The 27,035-nt window shown below is 37.6% G+C and overlaps 1 protein-coding gene across 1 annotated transcript in view; it reads left to right on the top strand.

The window, feature by feature from the left end:
• LOC124150005 (tyrosine-protein kinase receptor torso-like) overlaps window positions 1-27,035 on the top strand; it is a 534,068-nt gene that overhangs the window by 336,850 nt on the left and 170,183 nt on the right. Inside the window, exons 14-15 of the mRNA XM_046521879.2 lie at window positions 8,534-8,688; window positions 25,623-25,842. Coding sequence (XP_046377835.1) covers window positions 8,534-8,688; window positions 25,623-25,842 — 375 coding nt within the window. The remainder of the gene's footprint in view (window positions 1-8,533; window positions 8,689-25,622; window positions 25,843-27,035) is intronic.

Here is a 27,035-nt window from a genome sequence, read left to right as displayed (position 1 = left end):
TATTTAAATGAAAAATAACTGTAAAATAAATGGTACCATTTTAAAAACAACCTGAAAATAAATGGTACCATTTAAAAAACAACTGAAAATAAATGGAAATTAAATGGTGTTATTTTTTAAGTAAAATAGCATTTAAGCAGAAATTAATTATTCTACTGGCTTAAAATCCTGTTTAAACTATGAATACATGAATGTCTCTCCTTTGGCCCGGCAAAATACAATGCCCTATAGAACCAATGCACGGCAGCGGTGACAATTATATTTGCATACAAATATATATAATGCAACAAATTGGATAGGCAGTTTGAACACATGAATTTACCATTGTACTTCCCAGTCATCGCAGATGCACCATCTGATCCAAGACCCACTTTTGTGGGGGGACACCACGTTTCTCCAATTCATCCAAAATTGCCACTGCAATTCCTTTCCCTGTCGTATCTGTGCACTCAATGTTTGTGAAAAAATGAGTGCTAGGCACCATATCTTCTATTATTTGGCAATAAATAACAAGGCTTTTGTGGTTGGTGATGTCTGTACTTTCGTCTGCCAAAGCAGTAACAAACGGTGATTTTTCTAACTTAATCCGCAATTCGTCCTCAATCACATCAGACATAGATTTTAGGAGATCATTGGCAGTGGTAAGCGAATCATAGTTGACTTTATCCTCCTTGAGAACTTTAATATTTTCTGTTTCAAATTCATGTAAAAAGTCAATAAAACTTTTAAATTTTGTCAGGGGGACGTTTTCACAAGCTAACCAGTGTACAGATTTCAACAAGGCGACAGCTGCTTTATCTTGTTTTGCTGTCATAAGTGCATGTGCTACCTGCAAATCTTCACGATGTTTCGGAGTCTGAATTGACAATTTATGATCATTATTATTTATATGCCTGGTTAAGGTACTATTTTGGAAATTTCTGCACTTAGCGTTATGTGTCATGACATTTGTTTTACCATTTTCGGTGCAAATTTAAGCTTGCAATACATGAAGTCGCTTTCCTTATCGTATAACAACCACGAGCGGTGTGCAGTTAGCCAATTTGACTGGAATGTTCTTACTTTCTGTTTTCTGACAGGTTCTTTGGTTCACTGAGACTCGCCGTGCTCAGTTTCACTTGTCTCAATTGTATCATTCTGACCAAACATCGATGACAAATATTTTGAGAATGTGACAGCTTTGCTACCTTTCTCGGCGGCATGGCGACTGCTAGAGAAATTATCAACAACAGAAACCGAAGTCATATACAAGCTTGCTTACGATTGGTCACTTGCTTATTGACAACTAATCAGCTATCGTGTTTTAAAGAAAAACGTCGCACATGCGTATTAAGTCATTTTTAGACCAGGACTTTCCATGGAAAATCGATTGACCAAAATCTTGTTTATGCACGCATTTAGACAAAAGAAAACTTTGTTAAAAACGTTGATATTGATTTTCCACAAAAAAAGGACATTAGTGTTTCATGAAAACCTTGCATCCTGGAGGACGCGCGTATAAAATTTTTTAATGCGTCAGAGACGTGGGACGCAGAGGTAGATTTATCCCTGATTAAATAATGCAATATTTGACGCAATCTGCAATTATTTTCAGAAACTCATATATAATTAACATGAGTATTACAGGGTACATGTGCATACATTATCATCTCAGTTGTTTTCTAGTTTTGGTCTCTTTATATTACATATTGTACATGTACATCTTTATGTAGCCATGTCCATGTATACCACTATAATATATATATATCCAAAAATGAGGTAAATGTTCACTCGGTGTACATGTAATATATAATAAAATAATAAAGTCCACGTTAGTCCATCATCTTCTTTATATCAGTTTCAGACATAGTACTTTCGCTGTCTCACGACAGCTCTTCAGTGTAACTCTGATGATGGACTAACATGGACTTTATTATTTTATATATATATATATATATATATATATAGTAATAATTAAATAAGTTGAGTAGGATTGAACAGAGTTTTAATAGGCTAGCACTTTCAACTTGTACCACGTACGAGTCTTATCAGGCCATAACGGAATAACGGACATGAAGTAGTAACATATAGTTACGTGACGTCATAACATTTAGGAAACTATGACGTCACAATACCAAGGTGACAATGGACAAATAACTTACGCCTTTACATTTAACTTACCCCCGGGTAGGCGCGTATTTATGAATGAAATGTTGCTCTTTTTGAAACAATGTAGGTTCATGATCAAAATTTAGCTTATATAGCGGGAAAACTAAAAAGTTGCCGTTTCCACATGCTTCTAAATGTTCACTGAGTGGAATCGTGCGGTTGTGTGGCTGCTTTATTTGTGAACGGTGAAGATTCATTCTTCTTTTTAATTTAAGTTCTGTCTTTCCGATATACTTTTCATTGCATCCACTGCAAACAATCAAGTAAATAACATTTCTAGTATCACAAGTCATATTTTGTTTTACAGTAAATTTAGTGTCCTTTGTAATTTGGACTGAACAGCCTTTAATTATAATGCTTCAAGTTAGGCAACGTTTGTCACCGCACTTAGAAACCTGTGGAGTGATGACAACAGAATCAAATTTAGAACTTGTCAAAATCTTTCTAAGATTTTTGGGTTGTCTTTGGCTGTTGATAATTTTGTATTTGCTCAATATCTTCTCCATTCTAATACTTTGATTCAAAATAGGCAGGTATCGTTGAACCATGGATAATGTCTTTTCATGATTAGGGTTGAAGGTAGATACTAGAGTTAAATTATTCCCCATATTGTTTTCTTCAGATTTTTCTCTCAGTTTTAGTTGCTTAATACTTAGCGCCTTCTGTATGCTATCTTCAATTAGCTTTGCGGGATAATTTTGATGCAGTAAGTTCAGCAAAGTGGGTAGTTTTAACATCATTCCCGGAAACAATGGTACAAATACGTCTTGCGAGACAGTAAGGGATATTTCGTTTTGTATGATACGGGTGACATGATCCGAAATCCAAATATTGGTGCGTATCAGTATCTTTATAAAAGATATCAGTTTGTACAAATCTCCCAGATATTAAATTGATTCTTACATCGAGAAAGGTTAAACTGGATTCGCTTTTTTCCATAGTGAAATTTAGTGAAGCATTAAGTTAATTTAAAATTTCATGAACAGCTGTAAGCTGACTTTCACTGGTTTTTAATATGATAAAACAGTCGTCTAAAAACCTTTTCCATGAATATTCAATTTGTTCTTTCATAGATTCACCAAGAGTATCTCTCACCTTATCATAAAACATATTCTCTAAAAATCCAAACACAAGGGTTGCATAAGTAGGGGCTACCTTAGTACCCATGGCTACTCCTTTCTTTTGTGAATAATAAGATCCATCAAAATAAAACATGTTATTGGTAATAACCAACTTCAATGCATCAATGATAAACTCATCCGAAAATCTATCTGATATTTCATGGCGGTATTCTTTCAGCCAGTATCTGATAGCTTCCAGTCCGAGCTCAGTTTCAATATTACTATACAAACTAACAACATCAAAACTAACTAACATAGATCCTTCCGGTACCTCAGTAGGTAATTTACATAAAAAATCAATGTCATCTCTGAGAAAACTTTTTACATGTTTACATAAAGGCTTAAGAATAATATCTATGAAATTGCTAAGACGCTGAGTACAGCTCTCGGGTCCTCCCACAATTTGTCTAAATGGTAAATCTTCGGGATTTTCAATAGAAATAACTTCACAATTTTTATCATTAATTTCCTTTTGAATACATTTACTTTTATGTACTTTGGGTAGGCCATAAAAATTAGCGGTTTTAGGTTCAAAATTGGTAAGATAGTCCTTTTCTTGGTCTAGAATTGCTATAATATTGATCATCATTTAAAATGAACATTATCTTTCTTTGATAAAATGATTTATTCATAATAAGAATAGCACCCCCTTCATCGGCTTCTTTAATAACGATGTCTGTATTATTTTTAAGATTAGTAAGGCCTTTCAATTCACATTCAGATAGGTTTTGTTTTGTTTGTTTTACATGAATAGGAGCACTTTCAAGTCTATCACAAAAGTCTTCCAAATATTTTTCTCTCCCGCATGGAGGTATAAAACTGGATTTTTCTTTTTCACCAGACTTTCACCATATTTCCTATTGCCTGCGTCATAATCCCATAGTGCTTACATAACTCTTGTCTTATTGAATAGTATGTCGAGGAGATGCGCTCCCATTAGCTTAGGATACTAGATAGTATCATATATATATACATACATGATGTATGTTGCAGTATATAAATATACTAACTGTGCATGCTTCAACCTCTCTGAAAAATGCTTCAGTAATAAATGGTGTGAGAAATAAATGGTATTTAAATGAAAAAAAATGCCGAGTTGGTTGTGTTACCATTTATATTTGATTTTGGAGAACATTTAAATTCCATTTATCTCAAAAATAGTGTTTCAATGGCCTAAGACTACCAGTAAACCTCCATTTATAATATACTGAATCAAATTAAAAACTTCACATTTTTAAAAGTAATCCCATATATGATATACAAAGGACAAATGTATCAGAGAAGGTAATTTTTAATCATTAATGTCCAAAGAAGGATTTTAATTAACGGTGGTAACCATAATTTGTTCCAAGCACCTACGGTATTCGGTAATAACATCAACAGTTTAAGTCCCAAGCACGAGAATCTGATGGCACATAAGTTCAGTAGCGTGTATGGCCACCATGTGCGTTGACAACTGCCACACAACGCCTCCGCATGGACCTTGTGATGCTTGTGAACACATGATTGGGAAGACGACGCCATTGTTGCTGCAAAATGATGCCAAGATCTTGCAAATTCTGTGGTTGGTTCTGGAGAGTGCGCAGACTTCTGCCAAAAGCATCCCAGACATGTTCGATGGGATTGACGTCAGGAGACCTTGACGACCAGTCCATGACGTTGACTCCCGCATTCTGAACGAAATTCCTTGTCAAAATTGCTGTGTGGGGTCTGGCATTGTCGTGTTGGAAGATCAAACCGGTTCCATGTGCTGCCATAAAAGGCAGAAGTTCTGGTGCCAGTACCTGGTCGCAGTAAGCAGCAGCATTGAGGTTGCCATGGATGACAAGAAGCCTGGACCGTGCATTGCCACAGAAAGCACCCCGCACATGACACTTCCGCCTCGAAATCTGTCAACTTCCTGTACACAACACTGGGCGTACTGTTCATGATGGCACCTCCACACCCTCGCCCTACCATCAGCAAATCGAAGATTTAATCAGGATTCATCACTGAAGACGACTTGATTCCAATTCCTCTGAGTCCATCGTAAGTGTCGCTGTGCCCACAATTGACGTTGATGTCTGTGTAATTGAGTCATAATCGGCCCGCAGTGTGGCCGTCGTGCTTGAAGGTGAGCAGTTCTCAGACGGTTTCGAACAGTTTGCGCACTCAGTCTACCCCTAAACAGTTCATTTCTGGTTGATGTAGCCGTCAAAAATCGGTTACAGAGGTGACGTAGGACAATCTGACGATCCTCTGCATGTGACGTCACACGTGGTCGACCTGGCCGAGGGCGATCAGCGGTGGTACCCGTTTGCTGTAGACGCGTCTGTAAATCATAAACAGTCCGTCGACTACAACCCATCGTCCTTGCGACTTCAGCAAGGGACGTTCCCGTCTGCAACATGCCGATGGCACGTTCACGTTGTACATTTGAAAGGCGTGGCATGACAAATGGCCGTAAAGACTTTTGTTTTCTTGTGTTTTTCTTTTTTTGTTAATGACTGCTAACAAGTATGGGTGAAAACACGTGCGGTATTATGGCCACGTGACCAGTTGCACGTGAAAAACCACTTTTGCCACTATAGTGCTGTGCACATGATTTTGATCGATTCACCTGCACAAAAACGGGTGTTATCTGAAGACAATACGTGGCCATTACTGTTTAAATACACAATAAGGGCCCACAATGATAACTGGTCAAAATGTTAAGATTTTAGGATTGTGAAGTTTTTAATTTGCTTCAGTACATAAATGGTATTTAAATGGTACCCTAAAAAAATGATTTTGATGTTCTCCACAATTCCGAGTATAAATAAATGGCATTAAAATGGTATTTCAATGATTTTGCCATTTAAAATGAAAGTAAATGAAAAATAAATTGAAAATAAATGGTGAAAAACCATTTCTTTTTGCTAAGGGTATAGACGAGCTTGTATTGGGGCTAATCCTTAATGCACTATAGACGAGCTTGTATGGGGGATAAACTTAATGAGTCTAAATTGAAGTAATTGCTGAATGTTATTCTAATATAGGTGAGGACAGATTTACTTAAATAAAATAGTTCAAGGTAATCTATAAGACCATGTAGATATATCTTTTGTCTGGGAGATGGGATATTGATACCTTAGGCTAGTATTTATCTAAAAGCTTCAAATCTATTAAACTATGTAGACATAACTCTTGTCTTATTGAATAGTATGTCTAGGAGATGCGCTCCCATTACCTTAGGCTAGCATCTATCTAAAAAGCTATAACTGAAACTACTGATATTTTATATATGCATTTTACCTGATGATAAGTATTACTTGCTAAACTATAATTATATGAAATGATGTATAATTATTACACCATGATAACTCATAAAAGCACTTGATGTGGATCTAATTATTATAGGATAACTTAGTATAAATGTTATATCATGATAGTATCAAGTTAAGATCACATGTTGTTAGATGAAGTAAGAGTATCAGATAGTCTCATGTTAAGATCACATGTAGTAATATGAAGTGGGATTGTCAGATTTAGTCTCAAGTTAAGATCACATGTAGTTACTTTTTGAGAGGTTAAGATAAATTCCATCTTCCCGAGGCAAGGGAGTCAACTGACTCTAAAAGTCCAGTTTCCATCCTTGCTATACTGGGCTGGAATTTCTGGGCTTGATTGTTATGCCACCAGTGGCTTTTACGAGTTATGTCCCTTCTATGCCCATCCTATTCACAATCAGATTCCACCTCCTATATCTCTTGCATTTCAACAAAATGGTGGTGCCCAATCAAGACGATCTGATTGATTAGGAAGAGAATATATGGATGTCAACTTCTTTATTATGAGGAACACAACGTTTTGGAGTATATGCTTACTCCTTTATAAAGAAGTTGACATCCATATATTCTCTTCCTTATGTGTATAACTTCGAAATGCCTTTCAAAGGCCTGATCTGATCAATTATCATCAAGATATATATTGTAATAAGACGGGTCCTACCTCGTGAAGTGCATCAAATCATTTCAGCACCTTGATTAAAAACATGAATAGATTTGGAAAATACCTGTCGACACATCTTTTGCAAATCCTACAGTTGACTTAAATCTGCACGTTGAAAGCCATGTTTACAAACCGGATGTTGATTTCGTTTCTAGATTTTGATTGGACTATGCATAGACTCGTTAGTCCAGCCAAAATATAACTCCATAATTGCAGTCTAGCTAGTATGGAAAGGGTGTATGCTGGACTTTTACAGTTAATTAATTCGCTTGCCACGGGAAGATGGATGAATTCTGGCTTCTACCTGCCCGCTGGGTCTCGTTAGCTGATGTGAGTCAATTTGCCAGCTAACACAACTGACCATGACAAGTGACTGGGCTACTGTCTGTGAGGATAGCAGAAATTCACTTTGAACTCTGAACATTGATTGGTTAACCATGATCTTTGAAGATTTTGATATTACATAGGGTGCATGTTAATTAATTTCCTCCAACTAAACAGACAAAAAGAACAGTGAAAGCTTATAGAATGCTAATATGTGGAAATACCCCTGATAGTTATAGTTAAATCAAAAGAGTATCCCTTCAGCGAAAGCATTTACAGATTTTTGATTACTTGGATGATGAGATGACTGAGTTGGATTGGATTCCATTTCTGTTTCATAGCTTGATATTTAATCATGTCATGTCATAATGTTATGTCAATAGATCTAGAATAGTAAAGATAAGCATTTAATTTATTTAACGTCGTAAATAAAATTGTTATTGTCTAATTCTGACTAACGGATGTAAACAGAACAAGAACATAATGTCATCAGTATCCTCAGCCGTTTTAAATATGTGCATAAATCAAACCATGTATATGTAATATACCTCATTATACCAAACAGTTTGGTGAGTACAACTGACATTATGACAGATGACTGCAAAATGAAACCTCATTTGAACCATAAATTAACTTTTAAACACAAAATCTAAAAAAAACCACCTCAATACCACAAATCACCAGTTCAGCATTTCCCTGATACAAAGAAATGAGAAACATTTGAGTTATTCTCTCGAAACAATCCCTTCCGTTGTTTGATAGGGATAAAAATGTCTTCCTTACTCCAAGTGGGGTAATTTGCAACTCACTGAAAGAGACAGTGCATTTCACATGAAAAGAACTATAGGTTTTATTTAATGTGAAAACATCAATTCAATTTTATTTTCACATACTCACATGCAATTAATGTATGCCCAAAGGAATATTTACATTTGGGAAATATGTAATGTTGTTTGTAAACTTGTTCTCAGACACACACCTGGTGAAGAGTGTGGACAAGAACGTCTACATGCTCGCCCTCCTGCCCGCCTGCCTTGCCTGTGTGGCAGCACTCATGTTCTTTATCTACCATAGACATTTCAAGACGAACTTAACCATGCAACAGACAAGATGTTCAGCCAAACAGGTATCTGAATTGAAACATTGATGTAGTATTTGTTTTGTGTTGGTAAAAGTGACAGACAAATGAGAGGTTTATGGTCTCAAGTTTAGGCCTCAAGCAGGCCAAAATATAAAATTACAGGTACGGTTATAGTTTTCTTTTCTTCAAGGAAATAACATTTAGAGCGGTAGGCAGCAGTATCCGGACAGCGGTAGTAGCTGGACACTCACCAAACATTTAACAGGCAAGCATAATCCGTTTTCCTCATAGGCCATTTACAAATTTGTCAGCTGGAGATAACTCTCTAAACAAACCATCCACGATCACCTTTCAAACATGATTGCCAGGCCCCTACATTTTCTTTCCTTATCGCTAAGCAACGCTGTTTTTGGTTTTAAGTTAGTGTATTACAAACGACTCATTTGTATTAACTTTGGTGTAGATTAAGACTTTAAGTAAATGTAACGACATTCCACGAAAGAAGACTCGAAAATTCAGTAAATATACTCAATATACTCACACCCAAAAGAAACGCAAGTCGAGTATGCAGTATACATGTTATTTATTTTCAACAGTAAAGACAAGAAATACGAAAAAGGACAAGATTGACAAAAATTTGACTGAAGACACTTTAATGGATTAAAAGGCAGATGACATAATTGTTTTTTTCAAATGTTAAGGGCTTACACAGTTTCGGGTCAATACCCAAAATGTCAGTCAATACCTGGTGTGACCACCATTAGCATTGATCACTGCCACACATCTCCTGTACATTGAGTGGATGAGACGATTTGTGAAGGCCCTAGGGATCCTCCTGCACACATCCAGAGCAGCTGTGCGTAGTTCTTCGGCAGTTGTAGGGACTGGGCGCACATTGTGCAGACGCCTTTGAACCTCATCCAACAAGTATTCGATGGGGTTCAGATCAGGGCTGAGGGCTGGCCACAGTAGAACACTGATGTTGTGTTGTTGCAGAAAGGCCATGGTAGCTCTGGCAACATGGGGACGAGTGTTGTCCTGCTGGAAAATGTGTTCTTAATGTTGTTAAAAAAATGGAACAATGAGGGGTCTGACCACTTGGTCGATATACCGCTGAGCAGTGACGCTGTGACCCCGACCTTGACCAACATTCAGAAAGCACATGGGTCCAAGTCTTGCTTTAAGTCCAATCCCTGCCCATATCATGACGCTTGGTCCACCCCATGGATCCCTTTCCACAGCATTTCTGTCAGCGAACGATCACCTTGACGCCGCCAAATTCTGACTCTTCCGTCTGCATGGGAGACACGAAAGCGACTTTCATCAGAGAAGATGACTCGCCTCCACTCACGATGACGCCAGTTGCGATGACCCTGTGCCCACTGAAGTCGTGCTTGTCGATGCCGTGGTTTGAAAACAGGACGACATGCTGGTCGGCAACATCTGAGGTTGTTGGAACGGAGACGTCGGATCACAGTGTCCCGGCTAATGTGTCGATTATGTGTTCCTATGGTCTGTCGAGCGCTTTCACTTGCAGTTAGGAACGGATGTCACTGGTATTGACGGGTAATCTGCCGATCTTGTCGAGGTGTGGTGACCCTAGGGTGACCGCTCCGAGGAAGGTCATCTGTGGTCTATGTAGCATTGTATCGATGCAGGAGACGGTAAAATGTGGTTATGTTAACGTTGAAATGACGGGTAACATCTTGGACAGACTCTCCAGCTTCCAAACGTCCGATAGCCTGGTTTCTCTAAATTTGAGTTAGGCGTGGCATTGTTGACCATAGAGTGGTAGGTCCAAGAATCGGCCACAGTTTTATACCCACTACAGTTCGTTACAGTTCGTGCCTTTTTCGATTTCGCAAGAAATGGGTACATGATACCCACATATTCATTGAAATGGTGCGTTTTGGCAATTCGTTTTTTATGTTGCGTTTTTACTCGGGGCTTCCAAAATGCAACCAAAAATATTGATAACACCATCAGGCTTCACTTCATGCTAAAACTCGTATCAATTTATGGTTCTGTGTTTGTTACCTATTTGCTTAAAAACACTTGTGTTTCTTTTGCGTGTGAGTATAGTACTGTTCAAGAGATGTCCATGTACTACCTTGCTGAAAAAAAGGGAGTACTTGGACATTTTCATTTTAAATATTCAGTTAAGTAACGTCTTTACATTTCAACATATAATACTTTATTTTTAGTGTACATAGTGATATATAAATTAATAAACCTTAATGCATGATTTATAAAATAAGATGGAAATGAAATCTTTATTTGCGTATATATCATAACAAAGTAATTATATATAGATGTCTACATTCAACCTATTCATATAATAAAGTAGATTTTCTTCAAAAACATTCTTAATAGTCTTTTTTTTATTATTTATTATTGTATTTTAATTTTACGGATTTTTAAATATCTGTAGAATCTATTCTATTTATTCAGATCTGCTAATATATTTTACGACAACATTTAGGAAGTAATGAAATAATAATTAATAATTTATGCATTTGTATAGCGCAGCATTCACTGTGCATAAGTGCTCTGTCCGCTCAAATCTCTAAAAAGGCGGTTGAAGCAGTCACCAGTCACAAAATTTTATCCAGAAAAGCTGCTCTATCTTATGTTATTCCTCAAGCTAGACTCTGTGATAAAAATAACAAAAAGTGCCAATGGAATATCAAAAAGTTGAAGAGGATCAACTGGCCCAATGGTTATACAAATTTCAAAGATTTGGTATGATCGTGTCAAAGTAGACTAAGTTCGTTGTAATAAAAGTCATACATTAAGTGTTTTGACAAGTCGAGAATACTCATACCGACGTACACCGGTCTGTTGAATTTTATATTACTCTTCTGCATATGCAACGCGGCTAAGTCGTTATCGAATATCTTGCTTCTGTTAAAAGCCGGACTGGCTATAAGTTTCCTGAGTCTTTCTTCCTCATTAGATCTGACTAATTTAACATCAACACGCTTCCTTAGATTCTCCATAGTTTTACCAAATACCGAGTTATTCATGAGCTTATACAGATTCTTTTCGAAATCGCTGGTAGCTATCTTTCTTAAATCTGTGTTCAACCTTATATAGGGCTCCATCCAAGGGCTTTGATCGAACTTTAGAACTCTGTGTATTTTCTTAAGTTTCATACCTAACGATAGATACAACTGGAGATTTCTGTAGTGAACTATATATTTTGTTTTATCCATCAAATTTGGTACGAGTTTTTCTACGTTAGCTAACCTACTATTACCCATCAAGGAGCGTTGATATTCCGACATCCAATCTTTATTAACCATTAATCTTTCGGGAGCTAGCGGTTAACTGTTATGATCTTTATGTAACGAACTTGGATATTCCAAGTCAACTTCTAGTATGTACCCTTTATTCGCATCATTATTATGAATATTATCGATATCATTACCTTCGATCCATTCAAAACCACCCGTGGGTAAAGGTTGACTCATAGCCCATCCGTACAAATTGTTAGCGTCGAGATATAATATGTGCGTGTCGGGTTTACTGGGATCGTATCCTTCCACTAATTTATTATTAGCCTTAGAATACCTTTTAGCTGCCATCGATATACCACCTCTTAATCCTTTCTCAATAAACAAGTGCATATCGTAATCTGTTAGTAATTTTAGTTCTACACCGGTCTTCTTCAACAATGCATCCCACGATAGTCCGGGACTGGAATAGTACCATGCCGGGTCCAAGCCGTATTGTTTGAAACACGTCTTTCTAAATATCTCGAATATATCGGCGAGTAACAGTACATCGGTTTTTAAGTACAAATCTTGATAATCGCCTAAATTCTTACAACCTAATTTATCCCAGACCGTCAGAGCGTGTTCATAATCGGCATCTGTTATTCTAGATTCTGTTAAGTTACTATAGAATGATTCGAGGGTTGGTAATTCAGTTTCTTCGAATCTAGACCAATCATCCATATATTCGTAAGGATATACACCTTTTCTCAGCAACAAATGACGTGTTATCTTATCGGTATATTTATTTGTTATCGCGAAGTCATCGGGATTGTTCGCATTAGCTAAATTGTCCAGGGAAGATAACAGAAACTGTACGGAGTCTATGAATCTAAGCCCATTACTTTGCTTTGTTCTAGATTTCCCATCCTTGTCCCTATAATGTATAGGTTTAGTCAACGAGAACGATATGTATTTTTCCATATTATTAGGAATGCACGTTAAACCGCCGTCGGTCTTCGAGATAGCTTGCATAATGAGATGTGAATCGTATCCCCTAAGGTTATGAAACACAACGGGGATGGGTATTGTTTGAGAATTCATTTTTAGTTTCAAGTTACACTCGTTATGAGCGGCTCCCCGATAATTACCCATGACGTGACAATGATCTCTTACGGAATCCCCATCCAGGGGTTTATTACAAACGTGACAACTCGTTGACTTCTTATGGGCCCTCCAATCATCCCTCGTCATACGCATGGGTTTCTTACACGATAATTTTTCCCTGATTATTCTCTCTTCATTTTGTAGATATTCTAGGAACTTTCCCGCTGCATCGGGACCTCTGTAAATCACGGGCGGGTTTGTTTTCCCATCATACCTTACAACTATATATCCAAACCCACAAGGAATATGTTCTTGAGTTTTGTAGGTAAAACTACTATCTTGATTATTATCTTGATTATTTTCTATGGGTTTGATAAGCGCTTCGAAGTCGGCGTAAATTACGTACGGTACTGGCATTTGATTACAATAATGTTCAAATTTTAATAAATTTTTCCCTCTTTAGGCATATCGATCCTGATAGCATTCTGTCCAACACCTCTACAGTCTTCTTTATGCGCTTCTAATAGATCTTGTCTGCTGTACCCATGCAGGCATCTTTCACAGAAATATTTCTTTTCTTTATGTTTTGTTTGATCGTATAATAGCCTGTTTAAACTCTTTATCCACGTATAATGATATTTACCATCTTTTTCGATCAGAAATGAATTGATTCTGGGGATATTTTCCGGAGCGGAGCTTATCCTGTGTACAACAATTCCTTTAGAATGTCCGAAAACATTTATAGCTAAATTATTTTGCTTTTCCACCTTATCAATTTGTGATATTGGTGTAGGTTCGTCTATACCATCGAAGTTGAGTCCATCGTTTTGGGGATAGCTAGAAGGTCTATCCGGATTTTTGTCTACGGGGAACAATGCAGATCTTATCATCATTCTTAAACAGTCATCGGATTTATTTTTTACGTTAATTATGGCTTTTTTCTTCTTATAATACGGAGGTAAATCTATATAAGATCCACCTTTGAAAGGCATATAATTTGCTATATCTAAATATAAACTATCGATTTTATCAACACCCCAACCCGAACCTCTATTAGTCCAGCGTTCTAAAGTTTCCTGTATCCTCTGAATTGATGTATCTAATGATGAGTTTATAGTATCGGATTCGGTTATAACTTCTTGATTGCTACGGAAATATGGTTCGGTATATTCGGTGCTATCATCTGTGTTACTTTTACTCAATGTCATTTTAATCGTCAGCTGGTATTTTATACTATGTAAATCATCTAATTCCTCGTTAATTTTACTCAATATGATGGGCTTAATATTGTTAACATCCATGTTGGAATTAATATCCATCTTCCAACCTCTTAGATATTTACCAACGCCGGCGGATGTGGGTACAAATATTAATTCTTGTTGTTGATTATCATCATCATTATCAACATTATCAATATCAACATCATCAATAGGTTGATTATTATCTAGTAAAGCGATCAATTCAGCTCTTCTCATTCGAGAATAACCTCTCAGCCCACTGTTTCTCGCTCGAACTTTGAGTTCTCTAACAGTCTGGGGTCTGTTGTATTCCAAACCGAGTAAATCCATCAATTCAGCTTTTCTCATACGAGAATATCCACGCAGTCCACTTTGCTTTGCCATAGCTTTTAATTCTCTGACAAAAACCATTGTGGTTGAATGGTATATGCAAAATGAGACAAATGTCTAATTGGTTGTTTTCATATATCTAAATACATATTCTCCCCAACCTATTCCTCTCATTGATGTAATCTCTCTTCCTAGCATAAATAATCTGGTTCCTGACCCTATCAGCACCGTGTTCCTTACATAAACAATAACGACCTTTGACCCCTATCCCGCATACAGAACACGTATAGTTAATGTTTCCGCGCCTGATGTAATAATTGTGTATGCCGCAGTAAAAAAAATCAACACAGCGTCGGTTACAAAGGGTAGTCTTTCCCATGAGTGTAAACTTGCAGTTATTCATGGTATATACATCTATCATATCATTTGTCTAAATGCAAATCACAGCTACACTGTGAGATATTGATTATGCTATTTATAGATCGCTCTAAACTAGGTCATGGTTTATGCATAGCCACAGCTGTCACTCTGACTTATGCATGGTATAGCTGAAAATCAATAGAGAAGTCAATCCAATAATAATAAATGCGACCTCTCGGTTCTTTTGAGCCTCTGACGGTGTATAAAACTGACTCATTGTTGGTCTTGGTATTGGGTCTAGTTTTTTCCCATAAACGAGGAAGTATTCGTGCATGGCAGATTCGACATCCTTAAACGTTTGAATTGAATGTCCTTCCTTAATCAGTTGTTCATGAATAAAGTCTAATCTTAATGTCCTATTTCTGGCCCATTGTGACTGGGCTGCTTGGAGTTGTTCTAAAGCTTTATTATGTCTTTTCTGCTCCGAACCTCTCATACTAGAAAATAAAAAATTACTCCCCGAAAAAGCTAGAGCATTAACAATAGCTCCACCGACCATCATCGCAATTGATGCCATATGTATAATAATATAAAATATTCAAATGTTTAATTACTTCATTATGTCTTCCGGGATAAGTCCTTGTTTGATGAGCATATCCTTCGTTGCCATAGCTAATCCAATATCCAGAACCATCATTGGTATGTCATATCCATTAAAATCTAGCTTGGGAGGTGTGGCTTTAGTAATCATTTTAGCCATACGGGCATAGCCAATGGCCAAGCCGGTGACCACCGCTGAATGATACGTCGCGTTTACCAACATTTTACCGTCTGTAGCTGGAGTAGTCATGCTTCTTATAGCATTATATGAGGACTAACCTCTAATTGAACTTGTTGTTGCGGCGGGGGTGACGTTTTCTCTTCTCCGGTCTTATAAAAGAACCATACAACCGCTATACCAGCAACTCCTACTAGTGCCCATGTTTTAATCGGATTAATATTTGAATTATTTATTAATTTTGCTTTCCTCGCCAGCCCTCCCTTTCTTCCTGCAGCTATTTTCAAAGGATTCTTAGTAACTCTGGGTTGTTTTTTTGTTTTCTCATTCACTGGTGGTGGTTCCTCATTCACTTGTTGTTGTGTGTTCACAATCTGTTGTTCCTCGTTCACAATCTGTGGTGTCACCTGTTGTGATTGTGTTTCCGCAATCTGTTGTGTCTCCATTTATATTATTAAGTGGGCACGTATGTTTAAATTGACAATACCTAGCCGTTATTAAAGCTGTGGTGAACGGAGCTAAGAACATTCCGTATCTATGATAAAACTCACAGCTCACTGCGCTTATAGCGTGTTCGATGAATGGGTCTTTCTCGAGAGATTCGCATAAATACAGGCGATGTTCTGCTGGGATGGGGAGAAACGTACTAGCTACGGCTGTGTATAGTTGTAATATAGAAGACCCTATCGTTTTAGTCATGGTAGCTCCCAGTCTAGACTCGTAACGAACGTACAGTTTTTTAATCTCTTCGTCTGTCATGTTATCAATTTTTTCAATGGTATAATTTTCTCCCAAATATTGGGAACATTTTCCACCGGCTACCAAAGCGGCGAGTCTTTCTCTATGTTTATCTAAAGATTTATCTAAAGATTTATCAGCATGTTGATCAACATCAGATTCTTTGAGCATTTGTTCGATGAGTTCGTCGCATTCCATAATGTAATACCTAAGGAGATATTTAAGTCTAACATAATATAATATGGCATATCCAATACATCCCGTAATAATGAACTGTTGCGAAAGAATGAGGATTTCGAACCACATTTTTATGTAATATTAACCGCTAATGTTCAATTTGCTACATTTTTGCTACATTTTTGCTACATTTTGCTACATTTTGCTATAATTTTGCTATAATTTGCTAAGCAATTGCATAAGCAGCTGGTTGATCGGTTTTTAAAACGAGTTTACAGTGCTTCGTTGCCGCTAACACTTTTCTGACTTTGTCTCGTTCGCCCTTGGTATAAATGACATCATTTTCGCGTAAACATTCCTCGAATGAATCTCGATCTTTGCAATGAAAAAGCGCTACCCATTTGGTCTGCTCTCTGAGATCTTTCAGGACAGAGTTGTATTTTTGAGTAAGTACCCAAACGCTATGTTGAGTATGCCGACCGGAGAATGCTAAATACGAAAGCATATCTTTCTTTTTTGTGAGTTCTTTACTCGCACTGCAGTCGTCTATTACGAAAAGGGTCGATTCTCCTTTGTATCTTTCGTGACATACTCGTAAACAGTCTTGTAAACGATCGCCCGGATCGACTCTGTGTACCCCGTCGTCATTCATTACCCAATCTCTCGATAGGTAGGTTTTATTAACGCTTATAGTCGGGCACAGAATAATAATATGATCGAAAACGTCCCGATAATGACTTTCTAAAATATCTAGAATAAAGGCTGTTTTTCCGCAGCCCGTTTGACCGCATATGATAGCGCAGTGTGGATCTTTAGGTAAAAGATCATCAATAGATTGCTTGCACGAATCTCCCATTCTGTATATTAAGTTGCGCATCCATAATCACGTACAAATATATGTTTAATTTACCAGCCGCTTCCTGGAGCTTCGTTATCTGTATGGTGGCACCCTCGCTAGCATTTTCTATTCTCCTCCCACTGCCGTGTAATTGGTCATCGTCCGTTGTTCGCATGTCGAGCCATAGCGCGTATTTCGTGGTGAGGTATTCACCCATCGATACACTCCCGAGAGACAGATCTTTCACGGCCGCGTTAACTTCCGGAGAACGTTTTATAGAAGGAAGTTTTTTAATCTCATCCCACTGGTGATACGCTAGCATTCCTTGGCTATATAGTTGATTAGGAACGCCCTCGATAGTCAATTCTACTTTTGTAATCTTGGGATTGTAGAACTTCTCGGTATTTCTTTTAAACGCATTGGAGGGGTCCTCGAACAACATTAAAATACCCTTCAGCGACCTCGTGGGAACGTTTAGATTGATATTCCACTCCGTATCTTTTTTGTCCCTCGTGATCTTTCGGTGTCGCAGCACGCGATCGTACAAAATGGCTAAACTTCCCGTATACTGGTTACGAATTTGTCTGGCTAATTCGGGATCCGTTATCATATCGTACTCCAGCGATATATTGTCAATGGAATAGCTAGCATCTTCATTAGCAGATCTGATTACTCTACCGTAGTCATTAAAAGTGAGTTCGTATTCTAACCTATCGCCTAGGGATGCTTGATAAAAGGGCATGTGGGAATCTAGTAATTCAAAGTCTAAGGGAACATAGAACCTGTTACCTAATGCGTCGGCAACGGCCTTATCTTTTTCGTTGGTATCAACACCATTTTCAGCACCCACGCGCAGTCTCAATGTGTTCTTATTACAAATACCTTGGTACTGTAAGTTTTCCCGCTCTTTATCCGTTCTCCAGGGATCCATGTAGCAATAGTATACATCGCTATCGTCGATACTCAAAACCTCATTACCGCTAATTTTAATGGCGATTTTCTTAACGATAGCACGACCTATGTTCTGAACGGGCTCCCTGTTAACGTCTGTAGAAGTCAAACTAATCGTAAATGCTAGTCGGACAGTTCCCGGAACTAACACATCGTGTGCGCCGAGATTAGGAAAGCGAACCAGAAGCGTTTGATTCTGATCTATGGTACTAGGGTTATTAGTTATAGTTACAGACTGACGAATTGCTTTGACCCCTAATGGATCTCGAAGTCTACGTTGTGGGTTTAACTTGCGTCCGTATTGTGAAGACATTGTTTATATTGAAATTATGTACCCTATGTTTAATATAAAAATGACTGATTTTGATATTAATGACTTTGATCTAAGTACCTTTTATGATCCGAATCGAACTGAAGAGGGTACTGATGAAACCAGGTTTAGTAGTCTTAACGATGAACTTTTACAATCGTCCGTCAATGATTATTACGATGCCTTAAAAGAAGATACCCCAATAGGCCGTGACTATTCAAAGTTTACGATAGATAGTAAAGGAATATTGCGACTGCGTGACTCTCCGGATATTGATCTTATGCATTCTCGTACTCGTAAGCCCCTAGCCTTGTCTACGATAGCTGCTAAACACGGCATCGGCACTGTTCGTGATAAATTAGGTTTTGTGGACTACCGACGACTTTCCGTGAAGACTACTAAGGTTCTTCGAACCGTGCGTGATGAACTCGTTAATACAGATGATTTGGAAGCAGCCTCGATGGTGGCCTCGGACGGACTCGGAGAAATCTTAGATACCTATTACGATAATTCCACGTTACAGGTACCATATTCAGAGTTTAGTATTAGGGAATTACGAGGTCTTGACAAGGCAATGCGAACAATGCGGGGAGAACTCATCAATAATATAGCCAAGATATCCGAAATCGACAAGCATATAGCTAAAGAGAAAACAAAACTCGAACAGGCGGGCGATGAGTTCAGTAGACGCCGCGTAGCGGAAAGATTGCGTAACTTAGAAGACGAAAGATCGGCCCGCCTCGAAGCAGCTTCCAGTAATAGAAAGGCACTTCGTTCACAAATCAGTCGTATTCGAGAAACTATCGATCAAGTCCTCAACGATGACACTACACTGGCCGATAAAATTAAAACATTGTTCAGAGAACAGGGAATAACCATTGCCAGTATTTTAACCGCGTTGGGATTTATTATATCGACTTTGACTCTCTCTTTAACAGGTGGTAGTACAGGTGGAGGCGGATCACCTCCTAGCGATAAAAATGGTATAAAAGAGTGGATAAAAAAGCATTTAAAAGCATTAGGTTCAGCACTGGGAAAGCTCGCTGAGAAAGCCGCGGCCGCACTTCCCGGTATAATAGGGAGTGTTGTTTCCTGGCTATTGAATTTATTAGCTAAAACCACCACTTGGCTTAGTCAAAACTTGTGGGGGTTGATCGTAGCAATTGCAGGGCTGCTGTACGTATTCGCTAAGAACTATTTAACCAAATCAGTTCGCTAACCAAATCATGAGTAAACCAACCGAGACTCCACCCACTACAAGCGCTGTTATTTCATCGATATGTTGTTGATTTTTAGCCTCAATATGCGGTGGTACTTGTGCGTGTGCGTTTGTAGATGGTTGTGCATTAGTAGAAGTTTTAGCGATAGTTGGTGTTTGCGGCTTGACTATTCCCTTTTCGCCCGTGATCGTTTGCGTTATTAATTCAACGTTAATATCTGAATTTATACCTGGTTTTTGTTGATTGGTAGCGATAACAATTTTATTATTATAGCCTATCACTTGACCGATCTTAAGTTCCATATTACTCGGAGACATGTATAGTCCCGGCGCATAAACGAAGTCCACTTTGGATTGAGCGTACTGTAATGCATCTTGAAAACGCTTTATAGACGATGGTATGTCAACTGGTGAATTAATGGCGTCCTCCACGTTTGCGACAAACTGTTTTTGTGCATCGAGCGCCGTCCCAGAACCGATAATGGACGTTCGTGTTTGCGATTGTGCTCCGAGAATTGCCCATACATAAGTTCTTATCGATTCATTAAATCTTACAAATCCTGGGTTAGTAAAATTATTTTCCGTTTTATCATTAAGAAATTCATTCCAAGCGTTTGCGGTATCGTTCATTTGTATAAATTTTGTAACAATATAAGCCAAACCACCCTTAAAACTCATAAGAGAACCTCTCCAATCGTTACTCGAAAGTTCCCAGCCATGATTAAGATTATGCAATCTTACAAAAAGATTGTCTATCTGTAAGAATTTAAATGGATCGAATGGTTGATTAGTTTTTTTAACTAAATCATCGCTGACTTCTTTAACAGTTCTTTGTCCGCTGTACGGAACACCTAGACCATGGTTTGCTCCTTTAATGCGCCAATCTTTACTCGTAGAAATATTAAATTCCTGACAAATACGCTCATATGCGGACCTATCATAATTATTATTTGTGGAATTCCACGCTCGATCCTGCGGTAATGGAGCATTAATTTCTTTAAGTATACGTCTAATCTGATAATACACGTGAAATAATAAAACAGACTTATTTAGCATAAATCCTGGGGCATTAACAGATACACCACATCCCGTTGTGGCACACCATATGGCAAAGTTTAACTGATTCTGCCAAAATTGCATCGGATTGTGAAACCAATCGTGCACCATTTTATCGCTAGTTGCCGTGACCCTGTACTTTTCAAAGATATCGGGGAATTTAACGAAAAATTCAGCACCAGAGGCAGTTACTATAATCGATTGATTAGTAATGTATCTCGATTTCATATTTAAGTTATGATATAGTATCATTGTATATTTAATATGTATGTTACACTCCCGGGAATAACAAATGGTCAGTCTATTGAACTGCTTCATACTATCGATAACTCGGATGGACAACTCGAAGTAGCTCTATGCGATGTAACGTATTACCCACTGTGGACCAATATAAATGCTATAAAAAATAATAATAAGATGAGTATACCAGGTGAAAACAATGGTATTGACAGAGAACTCATTATACCTGATGGGTATTACAGCGTATGCTCACTCAGTGATGAATTTTTTAAGTCTAATGGATTGAGTATCACACAAAATGAGTCGAATGGGACAGTGAAAATATACACTGGAGAAAAAGGTGTAATTATTTACGAGTACTTAGCAATTACACTTGGACTTGAACAGTCAGCATTATTACCACCCAAAAAAACAGTGACTGTATATGCATTACCCGATTTAGTTCCCTATAAAGAGTTGTGCATCCATCTTGATCAGATCAGTACGACGGATAATATTCAACAAGAAAGTCCTTCAACTCTACTCAGATGTGTTCCAGTTAAAGATGAAAAATACAATAGCGGTAGAACGGAATCTTTCTCAACATTACAATATAAAAAATTAAAGCGGGGTATTATTTCAGACCTCAAAATTTTTGTATTAGATGTAAAACACCAACCTGTACATATAGGATACTTAAGTGTAACACTCCATATTAAAAATAATGGTTGATTCCATATTTAAGTTATGATATAGTATCATTGTATATTTGATATGTATGTTACACTCCTGGGAATAACAAATGGTCAGTCTATTCAACTGCTTCGTACTATCGATAACTCGGATGGACAACTCGAAGTCGCCCTATGCGATGTAACGTATTACCCGAGGAAGACCAATATAAATGCTGCAAAAAATAATAATAGGATAAATATATTATCCGTACTTGGTACTGTCAAATACATTACTATACCTGATGGGTATTACAGTGTAAGCTCACTCAATGATGAAATTTTAAAGCCTAATGGAGTTAGTCTCTCACAAAATGAGGCGACTGGGACAGTGAAATACAACCATTCAGATGATATAATTGTATTGGGCCAACCAGGTAGAGAGGAATTTAGTCGCTTAGATGGTGCACATCCTTATATTAAATTACCCGATTTAGTTCCCTATAAAGAGTTGTTCATCCATCTTGATCAAATAAGCACGACAAATAATATTCAACTAGAAAGTCCTTCAACTCTACTCAGATCTATTCCAGTGAAAAATGAAAAATATAATAGCGGTAGAACGGAATCTTTCTCGTCATTACAATATAAAAAATTGAAGCGTGGTATTATTTCAGACCTCAAAATTTCTATATTAGATGTAAAACACCAACCTGTACATATAGGATACTTAAGTGTAACACTCAATATTAAAAATAATGGTTGATGCATCAGGCCCTGGAACAGTAAGACAATGTAATACAATTGCGCTTTCCGATCTCGGAGACACAGAAGGATTTGGTAAACCCGGTACCGATGGTAAGTTATACGCTTTACACTTACACGATAATGTATACAATCGGAAAGAAGTTACATTCACGGGTAATCTAGGAGATTTAAGCGATGTCGATGTTAGTAGACTCCTTAAAAACACTTCGTACAATATTACTCGCAACGACGATAATAAATGGACTATGATCGAAGCAAACATCGAGTGGCTACTGAATATCGTCATTACCCCACCTTATGTGATGATGGGTAAGGGACATAATTTAACTAAGATAATAAATAGGTGCATCGTACTCGCGGCTTATATCCCGTCAAAACGAAAAAGTGTGTTGGTCACCCCCCTGCCAGAAAACCCAGGTCATATGTTATATAGTCGTCCGGCCTTAAAAAATGTTACTTTAAATTTGGTTACTGAATTCGAAGATATTAAAGTTAACCTGAGTGCAATACCTAATCTTTCTACGCTTATTATTGAAGTCTTGTTCGGAGATGCACCGGAAGATGCCTTCGATATATTACCAGGTCTATCGATTAAATGGCTAAAGAAACACCAACGTCAACGTTGCAGTATTATTCATATCGGAGCATCGCCCGTTGCAACCCTCGAGGGGGTCCAAATTATTAAAAGTGACAGTATTTCTCTTACTAAGATATTCTTGCCGTATAATATACATTTGATAAGGTTGATGTATAGTCTCAAAACATTTAAGCAAGACCAATTAAAGACTATTATATGATCGTTATATACACTATGAGTTTATATCCGACGCTCAGTGAAGCATTTGAAAAGATGGATACCGTTGATGGATTTCGATTACATCAAATAAGCGACATAAAACATCGAATAGGGAAGGATAGGGAGTTGAGACTTAGATTGTATAAAAAGTATCGCAGAGCCGTGAATGCTCTGGACGGAGTTGACACCGCTCTTGTAGTATCTGGCATGGGACTCGGTGTAGCGGGTATCGGTTTACTATCAACTATAATCGCCGCGCCTATCGTGCTCGGCATGGAAATAACCGCTGGAGTCTCGGGACTGGCAGGAATAGCGATAAAATTCATTTCTCGTAGGTTACAAAAGAAAGCATTAAAACACGATAGTATTCGGATACTCGCCGAAGCAAAGTTGAACAGCATTGAGGATCATATTTTGACAGCAATGGCTGATTGTAAGATATCCGAGGATGAGTTTCGTTTAGTGCTGTCGGAGCTCAACAAATACAATAAAATGAAGCAGGAGATTCGATCAAAATCTCGTAAGACCAGTGGTTTTTAGCGAAGACGAGAAAAAAAAGTTCATAGAACAGGGGAGGCAACAAGCGCGTCAATTATTCCGTGCCAAAACCAAAGAACTGGTTGGAGATTAAAAATAGATTGCTTACTATCGTGTGATTACATTTAGACAAATGCTAACATAAATATATAATAATGGAGAAAGCTATTCAATGGAAAGAATTACCACAAGGTTTTTATTATATCAGTGATGCCAAACCAACCAAATATGGTTATCAATTGTTTCTTATCAATTTACAAAAAGAGTGTAGTTATATAGTCTGGTCTCCTAGTAAAATGAACGAAGAACTTAATAAAAATGTTGAATATCGCTTTATCGATAAAAATAATAAAGAATATTTTTATTACCATTTAGACTCATCTAAAGCATTGATTGGCCCCAGGTATTGGTGAGCTAGAGCCAATCTCATGACTATCGTTGAATCGCATCATCATTTTGGCATAAAAAATTCCATCTGTAGTAGCAGTATAGGTATATGAATCCGGCTCCAGTGGAAGTGAGCCAGAACCCCCATTACCTATACTACTAAGTTTTTTTCTTCCCTAATTCAACATTATTTTCAATTAGGAGATAAACATACTGTGTTTTCAATGTAGAGCAAGGTTACCTGTAGATTTAAGCATGCTAAATTGAATTTGGAACTGAACATGCAGCATGAGGTTTCAAATGTTAAATTTAACACCATGTAATCTACAAGGAACCTAGCTCTACATTGACAACACAGTATGTTTATCTCCATTCTACCATGACACTATAAAACGTGCAACCTCTGGTGTTAGCGAATATATTGAGTGAAGCGGCATGGTTTGATTCCAGTGTTTTGAATGAGTTATTGATCAGAATTTACGGATTCACTGTTAACAGCCTTTAACAAATGATGGTGCTCTCTATGCTCAAGGAGTTTGTTTATGCAGTAATACTTCACTCAAATTTATGACAGGCACTGAAAGCATGTAGGATGGCAATGTTGTAAGCTAACCTGTGGTGGGGACCCCTATTATGACATATCGCTCATTGTGACGCAGAAGATATGATGTCACAGCCCTTGCAGAGACCACAACTTTGCAGTTTGTAGCCTATTTATGAACATATAATTATTTAGATATGTCTACTGACAATGACTGTTAAGAAGTACTATTCCAAAAATATTAGCCTCTAAAGTGGTGCAGCTGTCAAAATAGGCTGTTTCAATCAGAGGGGGTTTATTGTGATTTGATACCTCCGACTGTCCAATCAAAATAAAGTATGTTCCAAATTCATGGTAGAATATTGCTTTAACAATATCTCATCGAGAATATAACAGGGACTTAAAGTTCTTTGAATAACATACCAGAAAATATTGTTCATTTATGGCATTCTATTGGAAGAAAAGATCTGCCTATTTAAAGATATATTTAATGCTCAAACGCACCAGTAAGCATAACAACATGTACTAACTTTTGACATCTTTTGGTATGACAACGGCTTTAAATTTCTGCTCTCCAGACAGATATTTTATCCACAAGATTATGGTCCCAAAAACATGGGTAGCATGGACATTCCTGAGTGTTATTGTTCTGTTGCATCGTGATGGTGATTTATGACATTCTGCTATATGTGTATTGTTGAAAGTAGCTATAGCCTTACTCTTTACGGTAATATGGTCCATAGGAACTGAACCCGCTCTATGGCAGTGTTGGGAGTGCAGGAAGCTTCCAGGAGGAACTGACAACATTGATAAGTGATGGCTATGAAATTGACCTAGCACGAATACACTTCATTAAAACACTGGGTGAGGGAGCATTTGGCAAAGTGATGAAAGCTGATTTGGAGTCACCTGACTATAAGAGGGACTCTGTGAAGAGGACAGTTGCAGTGAAAATGCTGAAAGGTGAGATATACTACATGGATAGGATACTTTACATTAATGTTGTAAGCCCTGAGAGGATTGTAGGACAAAAGCCCTCATTGACATAATCCCCTTAGGACAAAAGCCCCTTGGACAAAAGACCCTTGGACAAAAGACCCCTTGTATAAATCTCTTTGAGACAAAAGCCCTTATTTGACAAATGGGTCAAAAGCCCATACATTACTTACTTACTGTTGGAGATTAAACATGTACTTTCCGACAGTATGGGTATTTCGCACACAGGCCATTTAGTGAGGTGGTCAAAAGAGGTATTTTCGAAACGAAGGCAACCCGGATGGACTTAAGGGTTGTATCATGATATAACATTTATACTAAGTTTTCCTATAATAATTAGATCCACATCAAGTGCTTTTATGAGTTATCATGGTGTAATATTAATACATCATTTCATATAATTATAGTTTAGCAAGTAATACTTATCATCAGGTAAAATGCATATAAAAAAATATCAGTAGTTTCAGTTATAGCTTTTTAGATAGATGCTAGCCTAAGGTAATTGGAGCGCATCTCCTAGACATACTATTCAATAAGACAAGAGTTATGTCTACATAGTTTAATAGATTTGAAGCTTTTAGATAAATGCTAGCCTAAGGTATCAAGATCCCAAAGATATATCTACATAGTCTTATAGATTACCTTAAACTATTTTATTTAAGTAAATCTGTCATCACCTATATTAGAATAACATTCAGCAATTACTTCAATTTAGACTCATAAAGGATTAGCCTCCATACAAGCTTGTCTATAGTGACGCCATAATCTCTTTCAAAGCACCCAGTAAATATGTCAACAAGATTAGTGCCAGTCCAACAGCATTAACAGGATTAAGTATTCCCCTCTGTCTAGCCATTCATTTAGCATAGGGCACAACCCATCGTGTATCAACCAATCATATTCCTTTTTATTGTTCTAATTTTTGTTAAATACATACTGTAGCAAAATGTTAGGCAGAAGGGGTTTGACGCTCATACCAAGCAGATCTCTCTCCCACAGCCCAGAGGGTTGTACCGACTCTCTGTGGCACTCTCAGCTTGTAAATTGTTCATAGTTAAATGTTCTTGTAAATGGCTCTTTGCTGACTAATTCCCCCAAGAAAACCAGGACGCCATTTGGAAGGTTTTGTTCATCCCATAACAGTCCATAATAATTTGGTG

The sequence above is a fragment of the Haliotis rufescens genome, unplaced genomic scaffold (genome assembly GCF_023055435.1).
Source record: "Haliotis rufescens isolate VD_foot unplaced genomic scaffold, xgHalRufe1.0.p SCAF_12, whole genome shotgun sequence".
NCBI lineage: Eukaryota > Metazoa > Mollusca > Gastropoda > Lepetellida > Haliotidae > Haliotis > Haliotis rufescens.
The sequence above is the reverse complement of the archived record's forward strand: the minus strand, read 5'-3'. Positions and strand labels throughout refer to the sequence as shown.